The sequence below is a fragment of the Carcharhinus amblyrhynchos genome, chromosome 24 (assembly GCF_965287045.1).
Source record: "Carcharhinus amblyrhynchos chromosome 24, sCarAmb.v2.hapA, whole genome shotgun sequence".
In the NCBI taxonomy this organism is placed as follows: domain Eukaryota; kingdom Metazoa; phylum Chordata; class Chondrichthyes; order Carcharhiniformes; family Carcharhinidae; genus Carcharhinus; species Carcharhinus amblyrhynchos.
The window spans coordinates 45317290-45340562 of record NC_137347.1 but is presented as its reverse complement, the minus strand read 5'-3'; the positions used below and the strand labels follow the sequence as shown (position 1 = coordinate 45340562).

General features: G+C 42.9%; 1 protein-coding gene and 1 long non-coding RNA gene across 3 annotated transcripts; one reads left to right on the top strand and one right to left on the bottom strand.

The window, feature by feature from the left end:
- Window positions 1-8819: 8819 nt before the first annotated feature.
- Window positions 8820-11735, bottom strand: LOC145357867 (testis-specific serine/threonine-protein kinase 3-like). The gene is made up of 2 exons (XM_080211423.1): window positions 11408-11735; window positions 8820-9487 (listed from the first exon to the last, which is right to left on the bottom strand). Exons 1-2 carry the CDS (start codon window positions 11550-11552, stop codon window positions 8820-8822), a joined length of 813 nt encoding a protein of 270 aa, XP_080067549.1. The 5' UTR covers window positions 11553-11735.
- On the top strand, window positions 8926-22998 carry LOC145357868 (uncharacterized). 2 transcript variants are annotated; one of them, XR_013889379.1, is made up of 4 exons: window positions 8926-9004; window positions 18273-18347; window positions 18455-18575; window positions 22781-22998. It is a non-coding gene; the product is annotated as an uncharacterized LOC145357868 (long non-coding RNA). The 2 variants fall into 2 exon arrangements; XR_013889378.1 differs by lacking the exon at window positions 8926-9004 and having other exon boundaries at window positions 18033-18347.
- The last annotated feature ends 275 nt before the right edge of the window (window positions 22999-23273 follow it).

The window sequence follows — 23273 nt, the reverse complement described above, 5'->3', positions numbered from 1 at the left end:
AAAGGAGGAAAATTATGTGTAGAACCAGTGGAAGTGGGTGAAATCCTGAATGCATACTTTGCATCGGTATTTACAAAGGAGATGGACATGTTGATTAGTAGTTTCTCAGAGGGGTGTGTAAACCCTTTAAAACAAGATATTACGAGGGATAAAGTGTTAGGTGTATTAAAAAGCATTAAGGTAGACAAATCCCCAAAGCCAGATGGAGACGAAGGGAAGTTGCTGGGCCTCCTTGTTTCAACATTGGTCACTGGTGAGATCCCAGAGGATTGGATGATAGCCAATGTTGTCCTGTTATTTAAGAAGGGTAGCAAGGATAACCAGGGTAATTATAGGCTGGTGAGCTTGATTAGTGAAACTGTTGGAGAAGATTCTTAGGGATAGGATCTCTACAGATTTGGAACTGAATGGTCTTATTAGTGACAGACAGCATGGTTTTGTACGAGGGAGGTCATGTCTCTCAGTTTTTTGAGGTGACAAAATGATGAGGGAAGGGGTGTGGATGTCTACATGGACTTCAGTAAAGCATTTGATGAAGTGCCTCATGGTAAGTTGGTACAAAAGGTTGAATCACATGGGATCGGGTGAACCAGCTGGGTGAATTCAGACTGGCTTGGCCATAAAAAGAAGTCTCAACACCAGGTTAAAGTCCAACAAGTTGATTTGATAGTAAACCCTACAAGCGTTTGGAACGCTGTTCCTTTGTCAGGTGAGTGGAAAGTTCTAATCAGAAACAGAAAATTTCCACTCACCTGACGAAAGGGCAAACCCCGAAAGCTAGTGGGTTTATTATCAAATAAACTTGTTGGACTTTAACCTGGTGTTGCAAGACTTCTTTCTGTGTTTACCCCACTCCAATGCCAGCACCTCCACATCTTGGCCACAGAAGACAGGGTAGCAGTGAAGGGTATTTTTCTGAGTGGAGGTCTGTAACTAGTGTTCCACAGGGATTAGTGCTGGGACCTCTGCTGTTTGTAATATATATGTGTATTTGATTTGATTAACAAGTTTGCAGATGATAACTTGTGGATAGTGATGAAGATGGAATTTAATCCAATTAAATGCGAAGTGATACATTTTGGTAAATCCAATTCAGGTGGGAGCTATAAAATAAATGGCGGAATCATCAGGAGCACAGACACAGAGAGATCTGGGCATGCAGGTCCGCAGATCCTTAAAAGTGGCAGCACAGGTGAAAAAGATGGTGAAGAAAGCATACGGCATGCTTGTCCTCATCGGATGGGGCATCGAGTATAGAAGTTGACAAATTGTTAGTTATATAAAATATTGGTTAGGCTACATTGGAATATTATGTCCAATTCTGGTCACCGCACTACCAGAAGGACATGGGGACTTTGGAGAGAGTACAGAAAAGGTCTACCAGGATGTTGCCTGGTATCAGAGAGATTGAATAAACTGGGATTGTTCTCCCTGGAAAGGTGGAGGCTGAAGGATGACCTCATAGAAGTTTATAGAATTATGAAGGGCATAGATAAGATGAACAGTTGGAAGCTTTTTCCCAGGACAGTTATGACAAATACAAGGGACAACACGTTCAAAGTAAAGGGGGAAAGGTTTTTATACAGAGGCTGATGGGGGCCTGGAATGCATTGCCAAGCAATACGGTTGAGGCAGACACGTTAGCGACATATTAAGACTTCCTGTTTAGACACGTGAACAGCTGGGAAATAGAGGGACACACGTGGTTAGTCTAGATAGGGCAACATGATCGGCGTAGGTTTTGAGGGCCGAAGGGCCTGTTCCTGTGCTGCATGTTCTTTGTTCTTTACAAGGCACTTGTCAGGATTATGATGGAATAGTTTTCACTTGCCTGGATGGGTGCAGCTCCAACAACACTCGGAGCTTGACACTATCCTGGATAAAACAGCCTGCTTGATTGCCACCTCATCCACCAGCTTGAATGTTTACTCACCTCACCATTGACACATGATGGTAGCAAGATCTAGCAGCTACAAGATGCACTACAGCAACTTACCTTCAGCAGCATCTTCCAAGTTGGTGACTTCTCTCACCTAGAAGAACAAGGACAGCAGAGACACGGAAATGACTCACCGAGTACTCATCAGCCTGACTTGGAAACAGATCGCCATTCCTTCATTGTCATTGGATCAAAATCTAACAACTTCCTTTCTAGCATGCGTGTGCATCTACGTCACAAGGACTGCAGCACTTTGTCAAGGGCAATTATGGATGGGCAATAAATGCTTGTGGCCATTTCAGAGAAATGGATAGAGCAGGGACAGGAATGGTTGTTGCAGGTTCCGGGGTTTAGATGTTTCAGTAAGATCAGGGAAGATGGTAAAAGGGAGAGGTGAAGCATTGTTAGTCAGGGACAGTATTACAGTGACAGAAAGGATGTTTGATGAGGACTCGTCTACTGAGGTAGTTTGGGCTGAGGTTAGAATCAGGAAAGGAGAGGTCACCCTGCTGGGAGTTTTCTTTAGGGCTCTGAAAAGTTCCAGAGATTTAGAGGAAAGGATTGCAAAGATGATTCTGGATAGAAGCAAAAGTAACAGGGTAGTTGTTATGGGAGATTTTAACTTTACAAATATTGACCGGAAAAGCTATAGTTCGAGTACTTTAGATGGGTCAGTTTTTGTCCAATGTATGCAGGAGGGTTTCCTGACACAACATGTCAATAGGCCAACACGAGGCGAGGCCACGTTGGATTTGATACTGGGTAATGAACCAGGCCAGGTGTTAGATTTGAAGGTGGGTGAACACTTTGGTGATAGTGACCACAGTCTGGTTACATTTACATTAGTGATGGAAAGGGATAGGTATATACAGCAGGGCAAGAGTTATAGCTGGGAGAAAGGAAATTATGATACGATTGGGTGAAATTTAGGGTACATAGGATGTGGAAGGAAACTGCAGGGGATGGGCACAATTGAAATATGGAGCTTATTCAAGGAACAGCTACTGCATGTCCTTTATAAGTATGTACCTATCAGGCAGGGAGGAAGTGGTCGAGTGAAGGAACCATGGCATACTGAAGAAGTTGAATTGCTTGTGAAGAGGAAGAAGGAGACTAATGTCAAGATGAAACATGAAGGCTCAGTTAGGGCACTTGAGAGTTACAAGTTAGCTAGGAAGGACCTAAAGAGAGAACTAAGAAGAGCCAGGTGGGAATATGAGAAGTCTTTGGCAGGTAGGATCAAGGAAAACCCTAAAGCTTTCTATAGGTATGTCAGGAATAAAAGAATGACTAGGGTAAGATTAGGGCCAGTCAAGGACTGTAGTGGGAAGTTGTGCGTGGAGTCCGAAGAGATAGAAAAGGCGCTAAATGAATATTTTGTGTAAGTATTCACACAGGAAAAAGGCAATGTTGTTGAGGATAATACTCAGATACAGACTATTAGACTAGACGGGATTGAAGTTCATAAGGAGAAGATGTTAGCAATTCTGGGAAGTATGAAAATAGATAAGTCCCCTGGGTCGGGCGGGATTTATCCTAAGTTTCTCTGGGAGGCTAGGGAGGAGATTTTAGAGCCTTCAGCTTTGATCTTCATGTCGTCATTGTCTACAGGTATAGTGCCAGAAGACTGGAGGATAGCAAATGTTGTCCCCTTGTTCAAGAAGGGGAGTAGAGACCATCCTGGAAATTATAGACTGGTGAGCCTTACTTCTGTTGTGGGCAAAGTTTTGGAAAGGATTATAAGAGATGGGATTTATAATCATCTAGAGAGAAATAAATTGATTAGGGATAGTCAACATGGTTTTGTGAAAGGTAGGTCGTGCCTCACAAACCTTATTGAGTTCTTGGAGAAGGTGACCAAGAGGTGGATGAGGGTAAAGCAGTTGATGTGATGTATATGGATTTCAGTAAAGAGTTTGATAAGGTTCCCCATGGTAGGCTACTGCAGAAAATACGGAGTCATGGGATTGAGGGTGATTTAGCAGTTTGGATCAGGAATTGGCTAGCTGAAAGAAGACAGAGGGTGGTGATTGATGGGAAATATTCAACCTGGAGTTCAGTTACAAGTGATGTACCGCAGGGATCTGTTTTGGGGCCATTGCTGTTGGTCATTTTTATAAATGACCTAGATGAGGGTGTAGAAGGATGGGTTATTAAATTTGCAGATGACACTAAAGTCAGAGGAGTTGTAGACAGTGAGGATGGATGTTACAGTTTGCAGAGGGACATAGATAAGCTGCAGAGCTGGGCTGAGAGGTGGCAAATGGAGTTTAATGCGGAAAAGTGTGAGGTGATTCACTTTGGAAGGAGTAGCAGGAACACGGAGTACTGGGCTAATGGAAGGACTCTTGGTAGTGTGGATGAGCAGAGTGATCTCGGGGTACATGTGCATAGATCCCTGAAAGTTTGCACCCAGGTTGATAGGGTTGTTAAGAAGGCATATGGTGTGTTAGTTTTTATTGGTAGAGGGATTGAGTTTCGGAGCCATGAGATCATGTTGCAGCTGTACAAAACTCATTGCGGCCACACTTGGAGTATTGTGTACAGTTCTGGTTGCCGCAATTATAAGAAAGATGTGGAGACATTGGAAAGGGTGCAGAGGAGGTTTACCAGGATGTTGCCTGATATGGTGGGAAGGTCTTGTGAGGAAAGGCTGAGGGACTTGAGGTTGTTTTCATTAGAGAGAAGAAGGTTAAGAGATGACTTAATTGAGGCATACAAGATGATCAAAGGATTGGATAGGGTGGACAGTGAGAGCCTTTTTCCTCGGATGGTGATGGCTAACACGAGGGGACATAGCTTTAAATTGAGGGGTGATAAATATAGGAAAGATGTCAGAGGTAGGTTCTTTACTCAGAGGGTAGTAAGGGTGTGGAATGCCCTGTCTGCAGCAGTTGTGGATTCGCCAACTTTAAGGGCGTTCGAATGGTCAGTGGATAGGCACATGGATAACATTGGAATAGTTTAGGTTAGAGGGTCATTAGATTGGTTCCAATGGTCGGCGCAACATTGAGGGCCGAAGGGCCTGTACTGCGCTGTAATGTTCTATGTTCTATGTTCTATCGTTGGGAATCATTGTTCAAGATTTTCTGAAGGCTAACCTGCAGGTTCAGTTGGCAGTTAGGAAGGCAAATGCAATGTTAGCATTCATGCTGAATACAAGAGCAGGGATGTACTTCTAAGGTTGTTTATTTAGGCTCTGGTCAAAGCCCATTTAAAGTATTGTGAGCAGTTTTGGGCCCTAAGAAAGGATGTGCTGATCTTGGAAAGGGTCCAGAGGAAGTTCACAAGAGTGATTCCTGGAGTAAAGAGCTTGTCGTATGAGGAATATAGATGATCTGGAGGAGGGAACCGAGTGTATGGTGTCGAAATTTGCTGATGACACCAAGATTGGTGGAACGGCAAATTGCGTGGAGGGTGTGGAAAGTCCGCAGAAGGATCTAGATAGGCTGGGCGAATGGGCCAGGAAATGGCAAATGGAATTTAATGTTGGCAAGTGCGGGGTGGTTCACTTTGGTAGGAATAATGGTAGGAAGGACTATTACTTACATCGCGAAAAACTGCAGCATGCGGTGGTGCAGAGGGACCTCGGGGTCCTTGTGCATGAGTCACAAAAACCCAGCCTGCAGGTGCAGCAGGTGGTCAGGAAGGCGAATGGGATGCTGGCCTTCATAGTGAGGTGGATTGAATATAAAAGTAGGGAGGTCTTGCTGCAGCTGTATAGGGCACTGGTGAGGCCGCAGCTGGAGTACTGTGTGCAGTTTTGGTCGCCGCACTTACGCAAGGATATTTTGGCCTTGGAGGGAGTGCAGAGGAGGTTTACTAGGCTGATACTGGAGATGAGAGGGTTGAACTATGAGGAGAGGCTGAATAAGCTAGGCTTGTACTCGTTAGAGTTTAGAAGAATGAGGGGAGATCTCATTGAGACATATAAGATGATGAATGGGATGGATAGGATAGAGGTGGAGAGACTCTTCCCGCTCAGAAAGGACAGCAGGACTAGAGGGCACAGCCTCAAGATAAAGTCGGGGGGCGGGGGGAGGTTTAGAACGGAGTTGAGGAGGAACTTCTTCACTCAAAGGGTGGTGAGTCTCTGGAATTCTCTGCCCATTGAAGTGGTGGAGGCTGCCTCGCTAAATATTTTTAAGACGCGGGTTGATGGGTTTTTGATAAGAGAGGGGATTAAGTGTTATGGGGAGAGGGCGGGGATGTGGAACTGAGACACGACAGATCAGCCATGATCTTATTGAATGGCGGGGCAGGCTCGAGGGGCTAGATGGCTGACTCCTGCTCCTATTTATGTTCTTATAGTTGAGGACTCTGGATTTATACTTGGAGTTTAGAAGGATGAGGGGGGATCTTATTAAAACTTACAGGAAACTGAGGGGCCTGGATAGAATGGACAATAGAGGATGTTTCCATTAATAGGAAAAACTAGAAGCAGAGGGCACAACCTCAGGCTAAAGGGACGATCCTTTCAAACAGAGATGAGGAGGAATTTCTTCAGCCAGCGAGTGGTGAATCTGTGGAACTCTTTGCCGCAGAAGGCTGTGGAGGCCGGGTCATTGAGTGTGTTTAAGATAGAGATAGATAGGTTCTTGATTAATAAGGGGATCAGGGGTTAAGGGGGATGAGAAAAATATCAGCCATGATTGAATGGTGGAGCAGACTTGATGGATTGAATGGCCTACTTTTGTCCCTATGTCTTATGGTCTTATCATGGTGTCCTGGGAAATGATGGTTTGCTCCCTCCAGTTATTTGATGGAGAATAGCTGATCTCTCAACTGGCATCTCAGCTGGGATTTTTATAAAAATTAAAGCATTTTTCTCGGTTGACCATATTTCACTCCCTTTTTATTTTGATTATGCGTAAACTATATTCTCCTTTTCTGTTTGCTTAAGGGAGAACCTCTACATCCCAGACAAAATTATCCTACTTGCATCGTATATCAACACATCCTGGGAGGGGTTACCATTCACTAGAAACTGAACCAGCCATAGAAATACTGTGGCTACAAAAGCAGGTCAGAGGCAGAGAATCCCTCAGTGAGTAACTCGCCCTTACTGGAGAAAGGAAAGGGAAAGTCCAATAGATGGTATTCTATAACCTAAATAAAATTACAGCAGCAAAACGGGCCATTTGAGTTGGTGTTGGTTATCCACCTGAGATGTGGTGCTAATACTGTTCACCTGATCTGTATTCTTTTGACCATCTATCTAACCATTCCTAAATCTTTCAATCATTATCTCCAGTAATCTCATAACCCTCAGCTTGTGTTAAGTTTCTCCTGTCTCTCCTAAATCGCTTGCAGTTAATGTCTTATCTGTTTTGTCAGAGTAGATCTTTAGTTTACTGGAAGCAAGTCTGAGCCACTCTGTCTTAAGTTAAAGTGTAATCTGTATTGTTCAAATGAAAACAAACACATGAAAATGTGTGTCTTGCTTATATTTCATACCAGGCAACATTCTGTTGAGACGATATTGGCGCAACTTGTTTATAGCGCAGAGCTGAAAACTGCAAAGTTCTCTAACTGTGGTCTTACTCTGGTTTTAAATAGTTTTGCCTGTGCGTTTCAGATTTTATATTCTAAGCAGCTTGCTATTTTAGTTTTATTTAAAATGAACTTTTCCACCCGACTTCCCGCTTTGTAATGTCTTTGAACCTGGTCCCTGAATTAAAAACAGGAAATGTTGGATAAACTCAGCAGCTCTGAAACGAAACAGAGTTAACATTACAGAACTGAAGAGTGGTAGAAATGTAACGAATTATATTGTGGGGTGGGGTGGGGGGGAGGGGGGTGGTGGCGGGAGGGATAGGAGCAGAGCAGAAGGATTGGGATAGGTCAGAGCAAAGGCGAGATTGACAATGATGTCATGGAGACAAGACAAAGGGAGCTGTTAATGGTGTCATTAAAGAGTTAAGAGAGGCATAAAGACAAGATAGCAGAATATATTAACAGGACAACAAAAGTTAGAATTCGGTAGGAGCAGAATTGAACAACAAGGAACGTGTGGACATGTGGGAGGAGTGGGGAAGTGTTGGGGTAAGCTAGGGGAACCAAAAATCCAAAACGGGGTGGGGATCAAGTTGAGGGGAAAAGCCACAGTCTAAAGTTATTGAGCTCAATGTTGAGTCCGGAGAGTCTTCAATTCAATCCGTGCATTCTCCCCGTGTCTGCGTGGGTTTCCTCCGGGTGCTCTGGTTTCCCCCCACACTCCAAAGATGTGCAGGTTAGGTGGATTAGTGGGGTTACGGGGGATGGGGGTTAGTGAGCCTGGGTAAGATGCTCTGTTGGTGAGTCGGTGCAGATTTGATGGGCTGAATGGCCTTCTGCATTGTGGGGATGCTATGATGACCCAGTATGGAACAGAAATGTGACCACACCCGACATCCTACCCTGAGAATCCAACAGGGATTCTGGAAGCTTAATTTAATCACTAGTTTGTAAATACATGAGTGGATATCTGACACCTCCTCCCTCTTAACTCCTCCCCATTACAGTTGAAGGATTATTGTGAATGTTTAGAAGCTAAGTGATCTGTGGGTTATAGGCATTCCCCTGCGCTGAACTTTGATGAAGCATTTTTTTAAAATAAAGAAGCGAGGGTTTTTAACTAAAGAAGTTTCCTTGCTGCTTTTCCCGGGTTTATCTCCCTGTCCGGAATCTGTAACTTGTATAAATGATCAGCCAATGGGTGATACCCTTTAATGGTAAACAAAATCTAATAGAAAATATTCACTGAAGCTGATTGGTGTTAGGGTGTTTAGCTGGATAATGGTGACTGGTTTAGCATCAGAAAGCTGCTTTATTGAAGCCCCTGAACACACTCAACACAAACTGTCTCAAAAATGTCAAACCAGCAAGTTGATTCTCACGTTTATTGGCTGTCTGTTAACCATGGATGGAAGCTAACCTCCTGGATGGGAGGTCTCAGACCACAATCGGGTTCCAGCAGTTTCCCGACAAGATCTCGACATTGTCGGCTCAGTTCCAAGTTCTGGGGGAAGACCACCCCATTCTGCTGTAGCCAAAGCATCTTTGGGATGTTCGAGTCATCGAAAGGTAAGTGTCCGCAGAGCATTGTATACAGCACGATACCCATGCTCCAAATGTCACTCTTGATGCTTTGGTGGGGCACTCCCTGGAGAACCTCGGGTGCAGCATAAGCGGTACTGCCGCAAAACGTCTTGCTCAACTCGGCGGTGCCGCTCCGAAAGTCCTTGGCGAAGCCAAAATCTGCTAACTTGACGTTGAAGCTTTTATCCAGCAGTGTGTTCTCACACTTGAGGTCCCTGTGGGCGATGCCGCAGTCATGACAGTATCTGATTGCTGCTACCAGCTGGCGGAATAAACTCTTTGCCAGTTGTTCAGGTAAAGCTCCTTCCTTCTTGATGTGTTCCAGAACATCCCCACCCTCCGCCAGCTCCATAATGATACAGATCTTCCCATCGTCACTCTCCCAGATCTCGTGAACCTTGATGATGTTTTTGTGATCCAAGTTCTGTACAATTTGCAGCTCTCGTGGGAGAAACTTGTGGATGAAATCTAGAATTGGAAAGTGAATATTTACAGGTTGAAGCTCTTTTCCTCCGCGGTTAATATTGTTAAAGGGCTGGTTTTATTTGGAACAGAACAAAGCGTAATTCAGAGAGAGACTCTGCCCAATTCCTGGACAAGAGTCACCGAGTTTAATGGTAAATACTGATCGTGCCCATGTCCCGAGTTTGTGTGTGTGTCTGTCTCTTTGTGTCTGTTTCTGAATGTCTGTGTGTGTATGTGTGTCTCTGTGTCTATGTGTGTGTGTGTGTCTGTGGCTGTGTGTGTGTCTGTGTGCAAAGACAGCATCACCATAAAATGGAAATGCTTCAGTTATTGATACCGCTTCATCAATTAAAACTTAAATGCCATTTTCATCTTCAAGGTTTAGAAATAACTGGAGCTTCCATTACATTTCCTGTCCCTGTCCCTGGCTGCCGGACTGAGAAGCAACAGGAATACCGCAGCTGCCATTCCACATCCCCATAGTATCAAGATGTACAGGTTAGAGACACTGGGCAGGACCACAGGGATAGGGGGTGGGGGGTGGGGGGGGGGGGGTGAACCTGGGGCAGATACTGTCAGGGAGTCAGTGCAGACTCGATGGGCCGAATGGCCTTTCCAGGACTGCCGAGAATTTATGATCTCACTTTTTGAATGGAGTTTGGAGGTTTAAATATTGAAAATTGAGGTAGCTTCAGTTTGTCTGCAGTGGGGGGAGGGGGTCAGGTATCAACCCTCTCCACACTGCTCTCAACTGAATATTTTCTCTCCCCCTCCGCCCCGGGTTGTTCTCAGTTTTCCTGTTTCCCCCTGATTCTAATTCCGAACTCTCCAGCTATTCACACTTTCACTTCAGACCGATCAAGTTCCTTAAATAGTTTCCTGTTATTATCATTGGTTCTTTCACTATCTGATTTTTGTCTCTATAATCACTTGGCTATTGTTACTCTCTCTCTCTAATCTGCTCCGATCAATGTTTCCAATCCTCTTCCTCTGTTTTTCCATTTTTAAGGATTTTCAGCAGGAACTGGTCTTTGCAGCATTTCTGGTTTGGGGGCAGGTTTTTTACCCCTTAACCCTCCTGACCTTTACAACTCAAGCTGCAATTCAATTGAAATGTATTTGTTTACTGTGACCTATCCGATTATGGAGTAAATAGTGATGCTGATATTAGGGGAAGTATTAGATCTCTTTTATTCAATAATTCTCACGTAAATCTATAGACTGGGTAAAGATCAATTTTTTCTGTAAAATTCCCCAATCAGCTGTTTTCTGCATTGAAAAATAAACCCGGTTTTGTGACCTGTGCATTTGACACCCAATCAGCCCCCGGTCAGTCAAACACAAGCGCATGTTTGTAATGAAGCGAATGCAATGTTTTTACAGAGTGAATGTGGGAACAACTCACCTAAACACAATGAATTCGAGAAACCTACGGAGAGAGGTATTAAAAATTGACTCTAGCTAAAACCAGGAGGTCCTTTTAGAACCGGATTCGGAATAAATAAAGGCACCTTACTCTGCCGAAATATAAATCCTTCATTTAGCTTTTCTTTCCCGGAGGTTTCTAAGTATTGGAGGAAACGATTTAGAATTTATCTGGTGCTTTTGGAGGATGAGTATATTCCAGGTAAAATGTGACAGATCTTTCACTTCCAATTCACCCAATTCTGCATTCAATCTGTAAATCCTGCTAACTATTTTCAACTTCTGAAACAAACACTCCAACCAGTAAAACCTTCAGCCGTGTCAGACTCAGCTGTGGATGAAATGTGGAATCTGCTTCTCCGGATAATGGCTACACATCATCAGCTGGGAAACTGATTCTCTAAATCCTGGATACAATAATCTGTTAAAGGTTGTATTGAGTCGGAATTGGCTTCTTGCCCCTGGCCGTGTGGGGGGAGTGTGTTAATGAAATCTTACCCTTTGGCGCTGTCTGTCGGTTGATGATTTTAATGGCTACTTTCCTCTGCTGGGTTCGGCTGTAAGCTTCCTTCACTTTGGAATAAGTCCCCTCCCCGATCGTGTTTCCAAGTTGATATCCTTTAGACAGCAGCAGTTTTTCCATCGCTTCTCATCCACTTTCTTTACCAGTTTCAGCGATCACATTCCTCAATTTATCCAGTTCCACGCAATCTAAACAGTGTTTCTCTGCTTCCTAGCTTATTTCTAAAATCGGACATTATATAAAAAAATAGCAATCCTGGGTGTGTTGCACCCAGGCAAAATAAACTCAGCGGGGATAAATGTGACTCCTTTATGATGCCATAATTTCCCTGTTACTAAGGAGACTTTGTGCTGTTTGCTGAAACAGATATTGCCAATATTTATAATTTGAAAAGTCTTAATAACAAAAATCCTTTACTTTTGTAGATCAGTTATTTTGATTGCAATAATTCCATTCCTGTTTGATGCAGTTAGTTTGGAACTTTCTCTCTCGTTATCCCCTCAGCTTTCTCCTTGAACTGAAGTAAAAGCAGCTTCCAAACGGCCTGAGTCACTGCTCAAACAATCCCAAATGTTACTCTGAAAATCCAAAACCCAACAGGATGTGTCTACTCACAATTTGATTCTTTTTGCTCGTTAACGGGATGTGGGTATTGCTGGCCCAGTATTTACCGCCCATCTCTGATTGTCCTTCAGAGAGTGGTGGTCAGCTGCCTGCTTGAAACACTGCAGTCCATGAGATGTGGGAGTAAAAAAATAGCGAGGGAGTCCCGAGATTTTCAAGTCAGGATGGCGAGTGGCTTGGAGGGGAGCCTCCAGGTGGGGGTGTTCCCAGCTATCCTTTTAGATGGTAGTTATCACAGGTTTGGAAGGTGCTGTCTAAGGAACTTTGGTGAGTTGCTGCAGTGCATCTTGTAGATGGTACACACAGCTGCTGTGTATCGGTGGTGGAGGGAGTGAATCTTATTTGGATGGGGTGTCAATCAAGCAATCTTTGTCCTGGATGGTGTCAAGCTTCTCGAGTGTTGTAGGAGCTGCACCCATCCAGGCAAGTGAGGAGTACTCCATCACATGCCTGACTCGTGCCTTATAGGCTTTGGGGCGGGGGTGAGGGAGGGAGTGCGGTGGGGTTTGGAGGTGAGTTACTTGCTGCAGGATTCCCAGCCCCTGACCTGCTCTGGTAGCCACAATATTTATATGGCTGGGTCCAGTTCAGTTTACAGTCAATGGTAACCCCCATTATGTTCTGGGGATTCAGCGATGGTAATGCCATTGACTGCCAAAGCGCAATGGTTCAATTCTCTCTTGTTGGAGATTCATTGCCTGGCACTTGTGTGGCACGGGTGTTACTTGTCACCTGTCCACCCAAGCCTGGATATTGTCCAGGTCTTGCTGCATTTGGACAAAAACTGCTTCAGTATTTGAAGAGTCACGAATGGTGTGGAACATTGTTCAAACATCCCCATTTCTGACATTATGATGGGGGGAAAGTTATGAATGAAGCAGCTGAAGATGGTTGGGCCCAGGACACTGACCTGAGGAACTCAGTAGAACAAAAATATTCTGCTTGAAGAACAAGCTCAGGAATGGCCCTGGCTTCGTCTCAACTGACAGCCAAGGGCAAAGGTGGCATTTGTCTGTTATACTCACTCAGAGACTTACTCAGGAGAATTGTCAGTTTCTGGTAACCCTTACACCTCGACAAGACAAATCTCTGCAAATGTGAACATACATTTTAATTCTGAAAACAAAATGTTATTTCTTCTAACCTCAGTCTAGTCCAGGAAACTGCATTTTCTGCTAAATTTGACCTCAATTTTAGTTTTTAGCCTTGATTAAACTTAACATCCACACCAATACTCATTTCTTTCACAGAATTACGATCATCAATGTTTATCTAAGTATTTCTCCATTCATAAAAATAATTTTATTTGAAATGAGATTTGTAATTGATGCTGTTTTTCTTAAGGTTTGTACTATTCCATTCCATTCAGTAGGTTCCCTTTATATTGGAGCATCTACAGCTGAAGATGCACCTTTATAAACAGTAGCAGAAAGTAAATGCTGCAATAATTTAACACAAATTGTTGTATTGTGTGTAACAACCTTGCCATCCAAAATATTTCCAACAATCCAATATAGATTAAACACTTTCTATTATGATCTAGGAATTCTAAAGAAATTGAACTAAAGTTAACATTTTTAATAAAAAAAACTCAACAGTTTTAATAGTTTACAAAAATTTAATGAAAACAATTTACATATTTCAATGTAAATGTGATGGGAACAATTGTTACTGAACTAATCATTCAGAAATGAGTTTAAATTCAGTTAATTAATTAAATTAGGAATAAAACATAAACTAGTCTCCGTAATGATGACCATGAAATTACTGACTGGTTTATTAATGTTCTTTAAGGGAAGGAAATCTGCTTTCCTTACCCTGTCTGGTTTATAGGTAACAATTTGATTGCCCTCTCATTGCCTTCTGAACTGACCTGGCAAACCACTCAGTTATATCAAACTGGAAAAGTTGAATAAGAAGAGAATGGATAGACCACTCAGTTTCGTATTGAGGTATGATAAAGGAATACCCACCCAGCTGAACCTGTATCTGGAAAACGGTGCCAAAGTTGGGAGAGTTGTCTTACAGACTAGTCAAGTAATAGTCTGCTGTAATTGTACCCACAGAATTGTATCTTACAGCCAACGTGCCAGACTCCATCATGGCCATTCTCTGGGTGTGTCCTGTCACACCCCGCATGACAGATGAAGCAGAGGTGGGAGCACAATCATTGACAGAGTTGTCAAGGGAGTCCTCAACATTGACTCTGGACCTCATGAAGTCTCATGGCATCAGATTGAACTGGGGCGTGGAAATCACCTGCTTGTTACAATCTAGTACCCTCCCTCAGCTGATGGAACAATACTCCTCCAGATGTAACACCACTTACACAAAATATTGAGGTCATCTAGAACACAGAATGTTCTATGGTTGGGGGATTTCAGTGGTGGCACCAGTACTAAGTGAGCTGACCGTGTTGAAGGATATGATTGCCCGATTGGGTTTGTGACAATTTGTGAAAGAACCAACAAGAGGGGGAGCCTCATCCTCATCAACATACCTTCCACAGCAACGTCCAACCATGGCTGTATTTGTAGGCGTGACCATCACAAACCCTGGTGCAGACAAAGTCCCATCTTCACATTGAGGACATGATCCTTTCCAGAAGGAACTGCACTAAATGGGATAGATTCAGAACAGATCTAGTAGCTCAAAACTGGGCATTCATGAGACCTTGTAGACATCAGCAGCAGCAGAATTGGTTTCAATTACGATCTGTAACTTACAGCTCCCCATATCACTCATTCTACCAATACCATCAGGCTAGACATTTCTTCAATCGGAAGTGTGTATTCCATACTGGCAGCAACACCAGGTATATTTTAAGATGAAATACCAACCACCTGTTAATGACAGGCTAGGATACAAGCAACAGAAAAAGCTACACAATCCTGTGATCAAAGGATCAGATCAAAGCTACAGTTGGTCATAAATGACAATTAAACAACTTCACTGGAGGAGAAGGATCTACACAATCCCTGCCTGTGTTGATGGTGAAGATCTCAGTCCAAAAGAAAAGGCTGAAATATTTGTACAACATCATCAGCCAGAAATGTCAACATCTTAAACTCCTCCTGAGGTCCTTCTCATCACAGAATCCAGACTGCAGCCAATGTGATTCACTCTGATGTTTGGAGGTGACAATACATTGGATGCAGTAAAGGCTATGGACCTCAGTACTGCCCTGGCTGCAGTGCTGAAGCTGAGCTAAAGCGCTGGTATCAACATAACATTGTGAACATTGCCCAGGTATGGCCTGTCCACAAAGAGTAAGAAGTCTTACAAAACCAGGTTAAAGTCCAACAGGTTTATTTGGTGGTAAACGCCTGTTGGATTTTAACCTGGTGTTGTCAGACTTCTCACTGTGCTTGCCCCAGTCCAATGCCAGCATCTCCACATCCTTTCCATAAAACCCAGGACAAACACATTTAATCTGGACAAATATCGCATCATTAGTCTACTTTCAATCAAAAGCAAAATGATGAAAGATGTTTTATTGACAGTGCGATAAAGCAACATTTACTCACCCACGACCAGCTCACTGATACTTGGTTTGGATTCCATCAGGGTCATCAATTCCAGACCTCATCACAACTTTGGTCCAAACGTGAGAAAAACCTGCTCGATTCCATAAGAGAGGCAGAATGGTGACAGAATGATAGTAAGATTGAAATGAACGTGGCATCGAGGAACTCTGGCAAAATTGAAGTCAGTGTGATTTGGAAAATCTCTCCACTCACTGGCATGTTTTCTATTACGAAGGAAGATGATGTGACCATTGAAGGTCCAATCACCTTCACCCCAAGGCATTCTGACAGAAGTTCATCAGAGCAGAACATTTCCAGCAATGACCTCTCCACCATAAAACCAGAAGTTATAGAAGGGTGTTTGCTGGTGATTGCACAGTGGTCAGTTCCAATCACAACCCTCGAATAATGGTCTCTGCCCACATGCAGCAAGACCTGTCTGATATTCTGCTTTGGGCTGATAAGCGACAAATAACAAAAATCTATCAATCTCAGTTTTATAGTCAGTAATTGTTCTGACATTAATTGCCATTTGCTATAGAGAGTCCTAGACTTCTATAACCCTTTACATGAAAAAATGTTTCCTAATTGCAGCCCTGAAAGATGGGGCAATAAATTTTAGACTTTGCTCTTTGTCTTAGTCCACAAATAACAGAAATAATTTCTCTCTATCCACCTTATCTGTTTTTATTATCTTGAAAACTTTGTTCATATCATCCCACAACCCCAGAAATTCCAGGAAATATAACCATAGTTTGTCTAATTGCTCCTTGTATTTAACTCTTGGAGGCCAGGAATGCACTCTCTCCAAGACCAATATATTCTTCCCAAGATATGGTGCACAAACTGCTCAAATATTCCAGGTTGGTGTAACCAGGGCTTTGTATCACTGAGATTTGATTGCTACCTTCCTGTACTCCAGTACCTGTGACATAAAAGCCAGCATTCCACTAACATAAAGGCAAAATACTGCGGATGCTGGAATCTGAAACAAAAACGGAAAATGCTGGAGAAACCCAGCAGGTCCGATAGCACCTGTGGTGAACTCTGACAAAGGGTTATCCAGACTTGAACCATTGGGTCTATTCTCTCTCCATGGATGCTGCCAGACCTGCTGAGATTTTCCAGCATTTTCTGTTTCTGTCCCAGAATTCCATTAGCTTTTTGGATTATTTCTGCACTTATCTTTGATATTTTTATAACCTGTGTACCTGGACCCCAGTTTTTTGGATCTCCACTGTTTTCACCATTTAGAAAGTCCTCAGTTCCATCTTTAATAAGTCAAATTGCATGAATCACATTTGCCTACATTGAAATCCACAGTTTTGCCCATTCACATACTCTACCAATACTGTTTTACAATTGTAAACTTTGACTGACAGTGCTTACAACGCTGCCTATATTTGTACCATTGGTAGGTAACATTGGTCATGTGGATCTCTATCTCATCACCTTAGCTGTTGGTGAAACCCCAACACAGATTACACTACAGTCACATTCTGCTGGCGTACTTACCCATTGTCTCACTCTCTGTCTCCTACCTGTCCCAGCTAATTTGCTAACCAGGACAATAATTTATCTTCAATTTGATAAACTTTAAATCCAGACAAGACACTCTCACAGGGAATTTAATTAAATGAATCTTCTATCATCTATTTCCTACGGGATCAGCAATGATCAGAAGTTGGATCTGACCAGCTCTATAAACACTATGGCTGAAACAGAGGCATTCTCCAAGGCGGCCTTTACAACACACGACAGCACAGAGTCGCTGAGCAGAGACTGATAGCCAAGTTCTGCACACATGAGGACGGCCTCAACCGGGATCTTGGGTTCATGTCGCACTATCTGTAACCCCCACAACTTGCTTGGGCTTGCAAAATCTCACTACCTCACTCTGCAAAGTCTCCTGTCTGGAGACAATATACATTTCTTTAACCTGTACTTAACCCTCTCTCCACTCACATTGTCTGTGCCTTTAAGATTTGATTACCTGTAAAGACTCACGTTCCAACCATTATTTTGTAAAGTGAGTTTGTGTCTTTATATGCCCTGTTTGTGAACAGAACTCCCACTTACCTTTCAAAGGAGCAGCGCTCTGAAAGCTAGCGGCTTTTGCTACCAAATAAATCTGTTAGACTCTAACCTGATGTTGTGAGACTTCTCACTGTGGAACAGAGGGTCAGAGGCTGTGGTGAACAACTTACTTCCTGAGTCCCCCAAAGCCTGTCCACCATCTACAAGTAAGTTTGTGATGGAATTCTCTCCTCTTGCTTGGATGAGTGTCATTCCAACAATGATCAAAAACTCGATACCGTCTGGACAAAGCAGCCTTACTAGAATAACATCCCACCCTGAACACTCTCTCCCTTCACTCCCCACACTGCAGCAGTGTGTCCCATCCAATTCGTAAAGCTCCTTTCACAGCCCCTAACACTGAGCCAGCCAGAGACGCTCACATCCCCTGAATAAACAAGGGGCACCGTTACAACCACATCACCAGTTTGTTCCATTAATAATCAACCAAATCCGGCCAAACAGCTTCAGAATCCTTGCAATGAGAGTGGTGTAGGAGCAGTTCTGCAGAGAGAGGTACCGTTTGTATTGTATGTTGAATTTCTGTCCATGTTGCCAGGGGGGTAACATTGCCTCGTTATTGTGACGTTTCCATTGCTGTATCTGTAATCAGCTCCAGGCTGTACAACATTCCGACCAATCTGAAACCCTCGCGGGAGTTATTCTTTACCCTCCATCTCCTTTACCAGTAAGTAGAAGTTCTGCTTTTTCAGCCGCTTTGTTTTGCAAACCTTGTTGTAACATCAGCCTCACGTGGCTGTCCATTAATCCTTGTCTCTTTCTCTTTCCAATGAGAAATGAGCTCCCCCACAGACCCACAAACCCGGAGGTTCCCCATCGAGGCAGGTGATTCCAAAGGTTCGGTGACGAGGCCAATAAACCCGGACCCCGAGGTCCCAAACCAGCGATCTACAAGGTAAGCTCCTTCCTCAGAGAGTGGGACTGAGTCACCCCTCCATCGCCACAGCATCCAGCAACCTCCAACACTAGAACTCTGTGAGGAGCTCCTGGGTACAGATGGGGAAACGGCACCCAGTATAGTTTAACCCCAATGGAGTGTGAGTTACTTTGAAGTTCTGACCCAGAGAATCGACATTTATTCAGTCAAGTTAGACAATTTGTAGCCAAATTACAAAGTTTTTAAACTCCTCAATAGCAAACATTCACCTACTGTGCAATTTAGAAATACTAAAAGCATTTGAACTTCTGCATCACCTCATAAGGGAGCTTTTAGCAAATTAATGAAGACTTTATGACATCAGTGCCTATCTCACTGGAGTATTTAAGTGGAAGCAGGAATATGTCAGTGTTTTCAGGAGAAAGTAGTTTCGTTTATATAACATTAAACACATTTAAAGATTGTTTATAGATTACAATATCGTGGACTCTCTCAGACCAACCTTAAACAAAGTCAAAGCTTCAGGAACAGTTGACTGTGTCTGCCCATTGAAACTGCTTTGCAGATTGAGTAATAATTAATGAAAAGCAAAGGATGGTGGAAAATACAGTGAAATTCACAAAGCTCCTTTCCTCCAGCCCTGGTTGTTATTTCCAGTATTTATTTGTAAATGAGATGGACCTGTTGTGTATTATCTTCTAATCTGTTCTTCCCACTGCCCTTCCTCGATTGATGAAGATGTATACCTTCATGTTGAAGATTACATGGAGGAAGCATTGACAATCTCAATGACACACAATATACTGTGAGTGGAGAACTTCAACTAAGTGGAGGAGGAGTGCTGACTATCCAAGACATAACTGAATGCCCTGGCTGAAGATAGAGCTCTGGGCTCTGACAACATCCAAGCTGTAGTACTGAAGACTGATGCTCCCGAACTAACTGTGTTACTAACCAGACTGTCTAAAACAGCCACACAACCGCCATCTACTCTTTCTTACTTGTGTCCAATTCACCAACAAAAACAGCAGAATTCTGACCAATTACTGCTCTATCAGCTGACTCATTAACAAACTGATAGGATGTTGTAAATGCTTCTATCAAGTGCTTACGAATGCTGAGTTTGGGTTTCTCTAAGATCATTTTGTTACCGTAATGAAAACAATAAATGCTAGAAAAACTCAACAGGTCCGACAGCATCTGTGAAGAGAGACTCAAAGTTAACATTTCCAGTCTGTATGACTCCTCTTTGGAACTTTGGTTCTGGATCTCATTCCAGGGCACAGCTGAACTCTGAGCTGATATCAGGATGGTGTTTAACCTTGTGTGGGACCAAACAGTCTTAGTATAAAACCAAAACCAAATTCAATGGAGATTGATGGCTGCGGCTGTGGGGGAATCTCTTCAGGTGTGGGAGTCATACTTGATAAAAAGGAAGATCTTTGTGGAGAATTGTGAAAGTTGGCAAAACTGAAGATAATGGGGGTAATTTTCAACATTGCCAGCTGCAAACAATGGGATAAAAAGTGAGTGTTTTGACAATGGATGGATGATTTGTCCAGTTACTGTCACGGCAAATGTTGTTGTTCGTCCATTGTCATCGATGAGGACCTCAACACCATTAGTCATTTTGAGGCTGGTTTTGGTGAGTCTGAAGATGACTGATCGGGGCCAATTCGGGCATGGAATGTCCTGGCACATACTGGACAGACTTGTGTAGACACTGTAGTTGTTGCGCTGGTGGCTCTGGACTTGCGCAGCTCGCGCTTAAGTTGTGCTTCAGCAATACACCTTGCTTTGTGAGCTTGACAGCCTTTGTGGATGAGGCAGTGCCAGGTAGGGCGGTTTTGTGCCAGCATTTCCCAGGTGGTCATGTCAATGTCAAACGACTTCAGAGACACCTTGAGTGTGTCTTTGAAATGTTTCTTCTGCCCTCCATGTGAGTGTCTTCCAGCAGAGAGTTCCCCAAAAAGGAGCTGCTTGGGTTTGCGCTCGTCTGACATACGGATGACATGACCTGCCCACCGGGTCTGTGCTCTCATCGGCAGTGTGTGGACTGATGGTAGACTTGCTCTAGAGAGAACTTCAGTGTCTGGTACTTTGTCTTGCCGTCTGATGTGTAATATTCTGCGAAGACAAGTTATGTGGAAATGATTGAGCTGTCTTGCATGCCTTCGATACACAGTCCATGTTTCACAGGCATACAGGAGGGTAGTGAGTACTGCGGTGCTGTAGGCCTTCAGTTTTGTCATTCAAATGTAATTGGAATTTTAAGGGAAAATGCTGCAAAATCTCAGTGGGTCTGGCAGCATCTGGAAGGAGAGAAAAGAGCTGACGTTTCGAGTCCAGATGACGCTTTGTCAAAGCTGAAAGACACAGAAAGTGGGAGATATTTATACTGCAGGGTGAGGGAATGAAAGATGAGTCATAGCCACAGAAACCAGGGGAAAGGCTGCTAATGGCAGCCCATAGAGAGAATAAAGGGTTTGAATGGCCAAACGGCAGAGAAGCTGTAACAGATGGCCATGTTGGGGGGTGGGGGGGGAGGAAAGGGGAATGGAACAGAGATAGAATGTAGAAAAGGAGAAGTGGGGGGGAGAAAAGGAAAGGGAAGGGAGATGAGGTAGGGGGAAAGTGTGGGGGGGGGAAAGAAAAATGAAAAAAGACAATAAAGAAATAAAAGGTAGAGGACAGTAAAAAATTAAAATAAAATGAAAACAAAGGGGCAGGGGTGGGATAGAGCAAATCATCTAAAGTTGTTGAATTTGATGTTGAGACGGAAAGGCTGTAAAGTGCCGAGCCGGAAGATGAGATGCTGTTCCTCCAGTTTGTGCTGAGCTTCACTGGAACATTGCAACAGGCCAAGGACTTGTAATTAAAATTTCTCTTCAAAATCTCAGAATATGCAGAAACGTATTGGCAACAGGTAAAAAGTGGGTTTATAGTGATTTTTATTTACTTAAAAAATATCGGTGCATTTAGTTCACTGTCATCCAAAAGAATATTTATCTTCTGTGTGGGGAATGGTAGAACACAAGACCAAAGTTAAACAACAACAACTGTTTTATGATGAAATATTCAATCCAAGATTTTCAAATTAAAAACAGAAAATGCAGGAAATTGATGACTCAACGTGAAATGTTAATTTGCCAAATCTGGCAGAGTCTGCAGAGTAAGACGTCTCACAACACCAGGTTAAAGTCCAACAGGTTTATTTGGTAGCAAAAGCCACTAGCTTTCTGAGTGCTGCTCCTTCATCAGGTGAGTGGGAGTTCTGTCATAGAAAAAACAAACCATCTGCAGAGACAGAAAGTCAGTATTTCCAACACTTTCTCCTTTTGTTGCATTTTGAACATCCGCAGTTTTGTTTCTGTGATGAGTTTTGAAGTTGAGGGGTGGTATTTAAAGCTTTCTTACAGAACAGCGTGAGCCAATTGTGGTTGAGTTTCCACAATATCAGTGAGTGGAATGGACTGAACTGGGATAAAGGCTGAGGGAATTTATTGCAAGTGAATTACCTTTAACACCACTTTGCTTTGTGTTTTCTACAAATCTTTTACCCTGGTTTAGGATTCACTTTGGCAGATCAGAGTCACAAACTGGCTCTGAGCAAAGGTCGACACCTCTGGTTCAAGAAGGATTTGACAAAGAGTCATCTAGACTCGAAATATTGGCTCAATTCTCTCTCCACAGAAGCTGTCAGACCCACTGAGATTTTCCAGCATTTCCAGTTTTTGTGAAGGGTTTTACTGCTTTTGTTTGTATAGATGATTTTCACTGGAAACTTGAACTTAGCCTGCTTGATCAGTGCAATTTCACTGGCACTTTGGGTACAATTTCCTGATTCAGAATGGAGTCCCCCCCATTATTTTCATTATAATTTATATTTTATTCCAGTGTGGTTGGATCTCCAAGATTAATATGAATAGAATGCTTCCATTGGATGAGGTGAATTCAGGATACGTTATACGGGAGAAAAAGGCTTAACTTCCTCCTGAAATAACTCTTGCATTTTATAGTTTTCCATTGGATCACCTGTTTATAAACAATCATGACATTGAGTTTTGAATCTGAAGCAAGGTCGTGACCTTATTGTTACAGGGAGTTTTAATAGCCGTACAAAGATTATGTTCAGGGATTATTGTGGCTGGGAGGTCACTAACTATATCTCCAATTTCTTTTGTACTTATTCCTTTAACCAGGTTTTATTTTTCATTATGTAGGCAGCTGAGAAGATGTCCAGGTAGTCACTGCTTGACTATTCCTCACGTTTCCATCGATGTTTATATTGCAATGGACAGGAATCCTCCAACACGTGCAACATAATCAGCCACTAAAGTATTAGTATAAATGTGAGAATATGGGAGCAGGTAGTGGAAGACTAGGGGATTGTGGTGGCTGCCTAAGAAAATGTCTCTGTACAATGCAATAAAAATAGTCTTCAAATACCACTCACGCACTGAGACCATCTCTTAAATTTCATCAACTTCATTTTGCTTTATTCCACTGTCCCAAATATTTCTCACATTTGCATCTTAAAATCAGGGCTTATCTCTGATTTTGACTTTGATTCACCTGATGTATAAATAAAATTTCTCAAAGAATGACTCTTTTAAAATATTCATGAGAAAGGTTTTCTGGAAATAATGCATTTCAGTTTTTTATTGGAAACGTAATGATTGGGATAAATCAGAGCTCTCCATCTACACAGCAGAC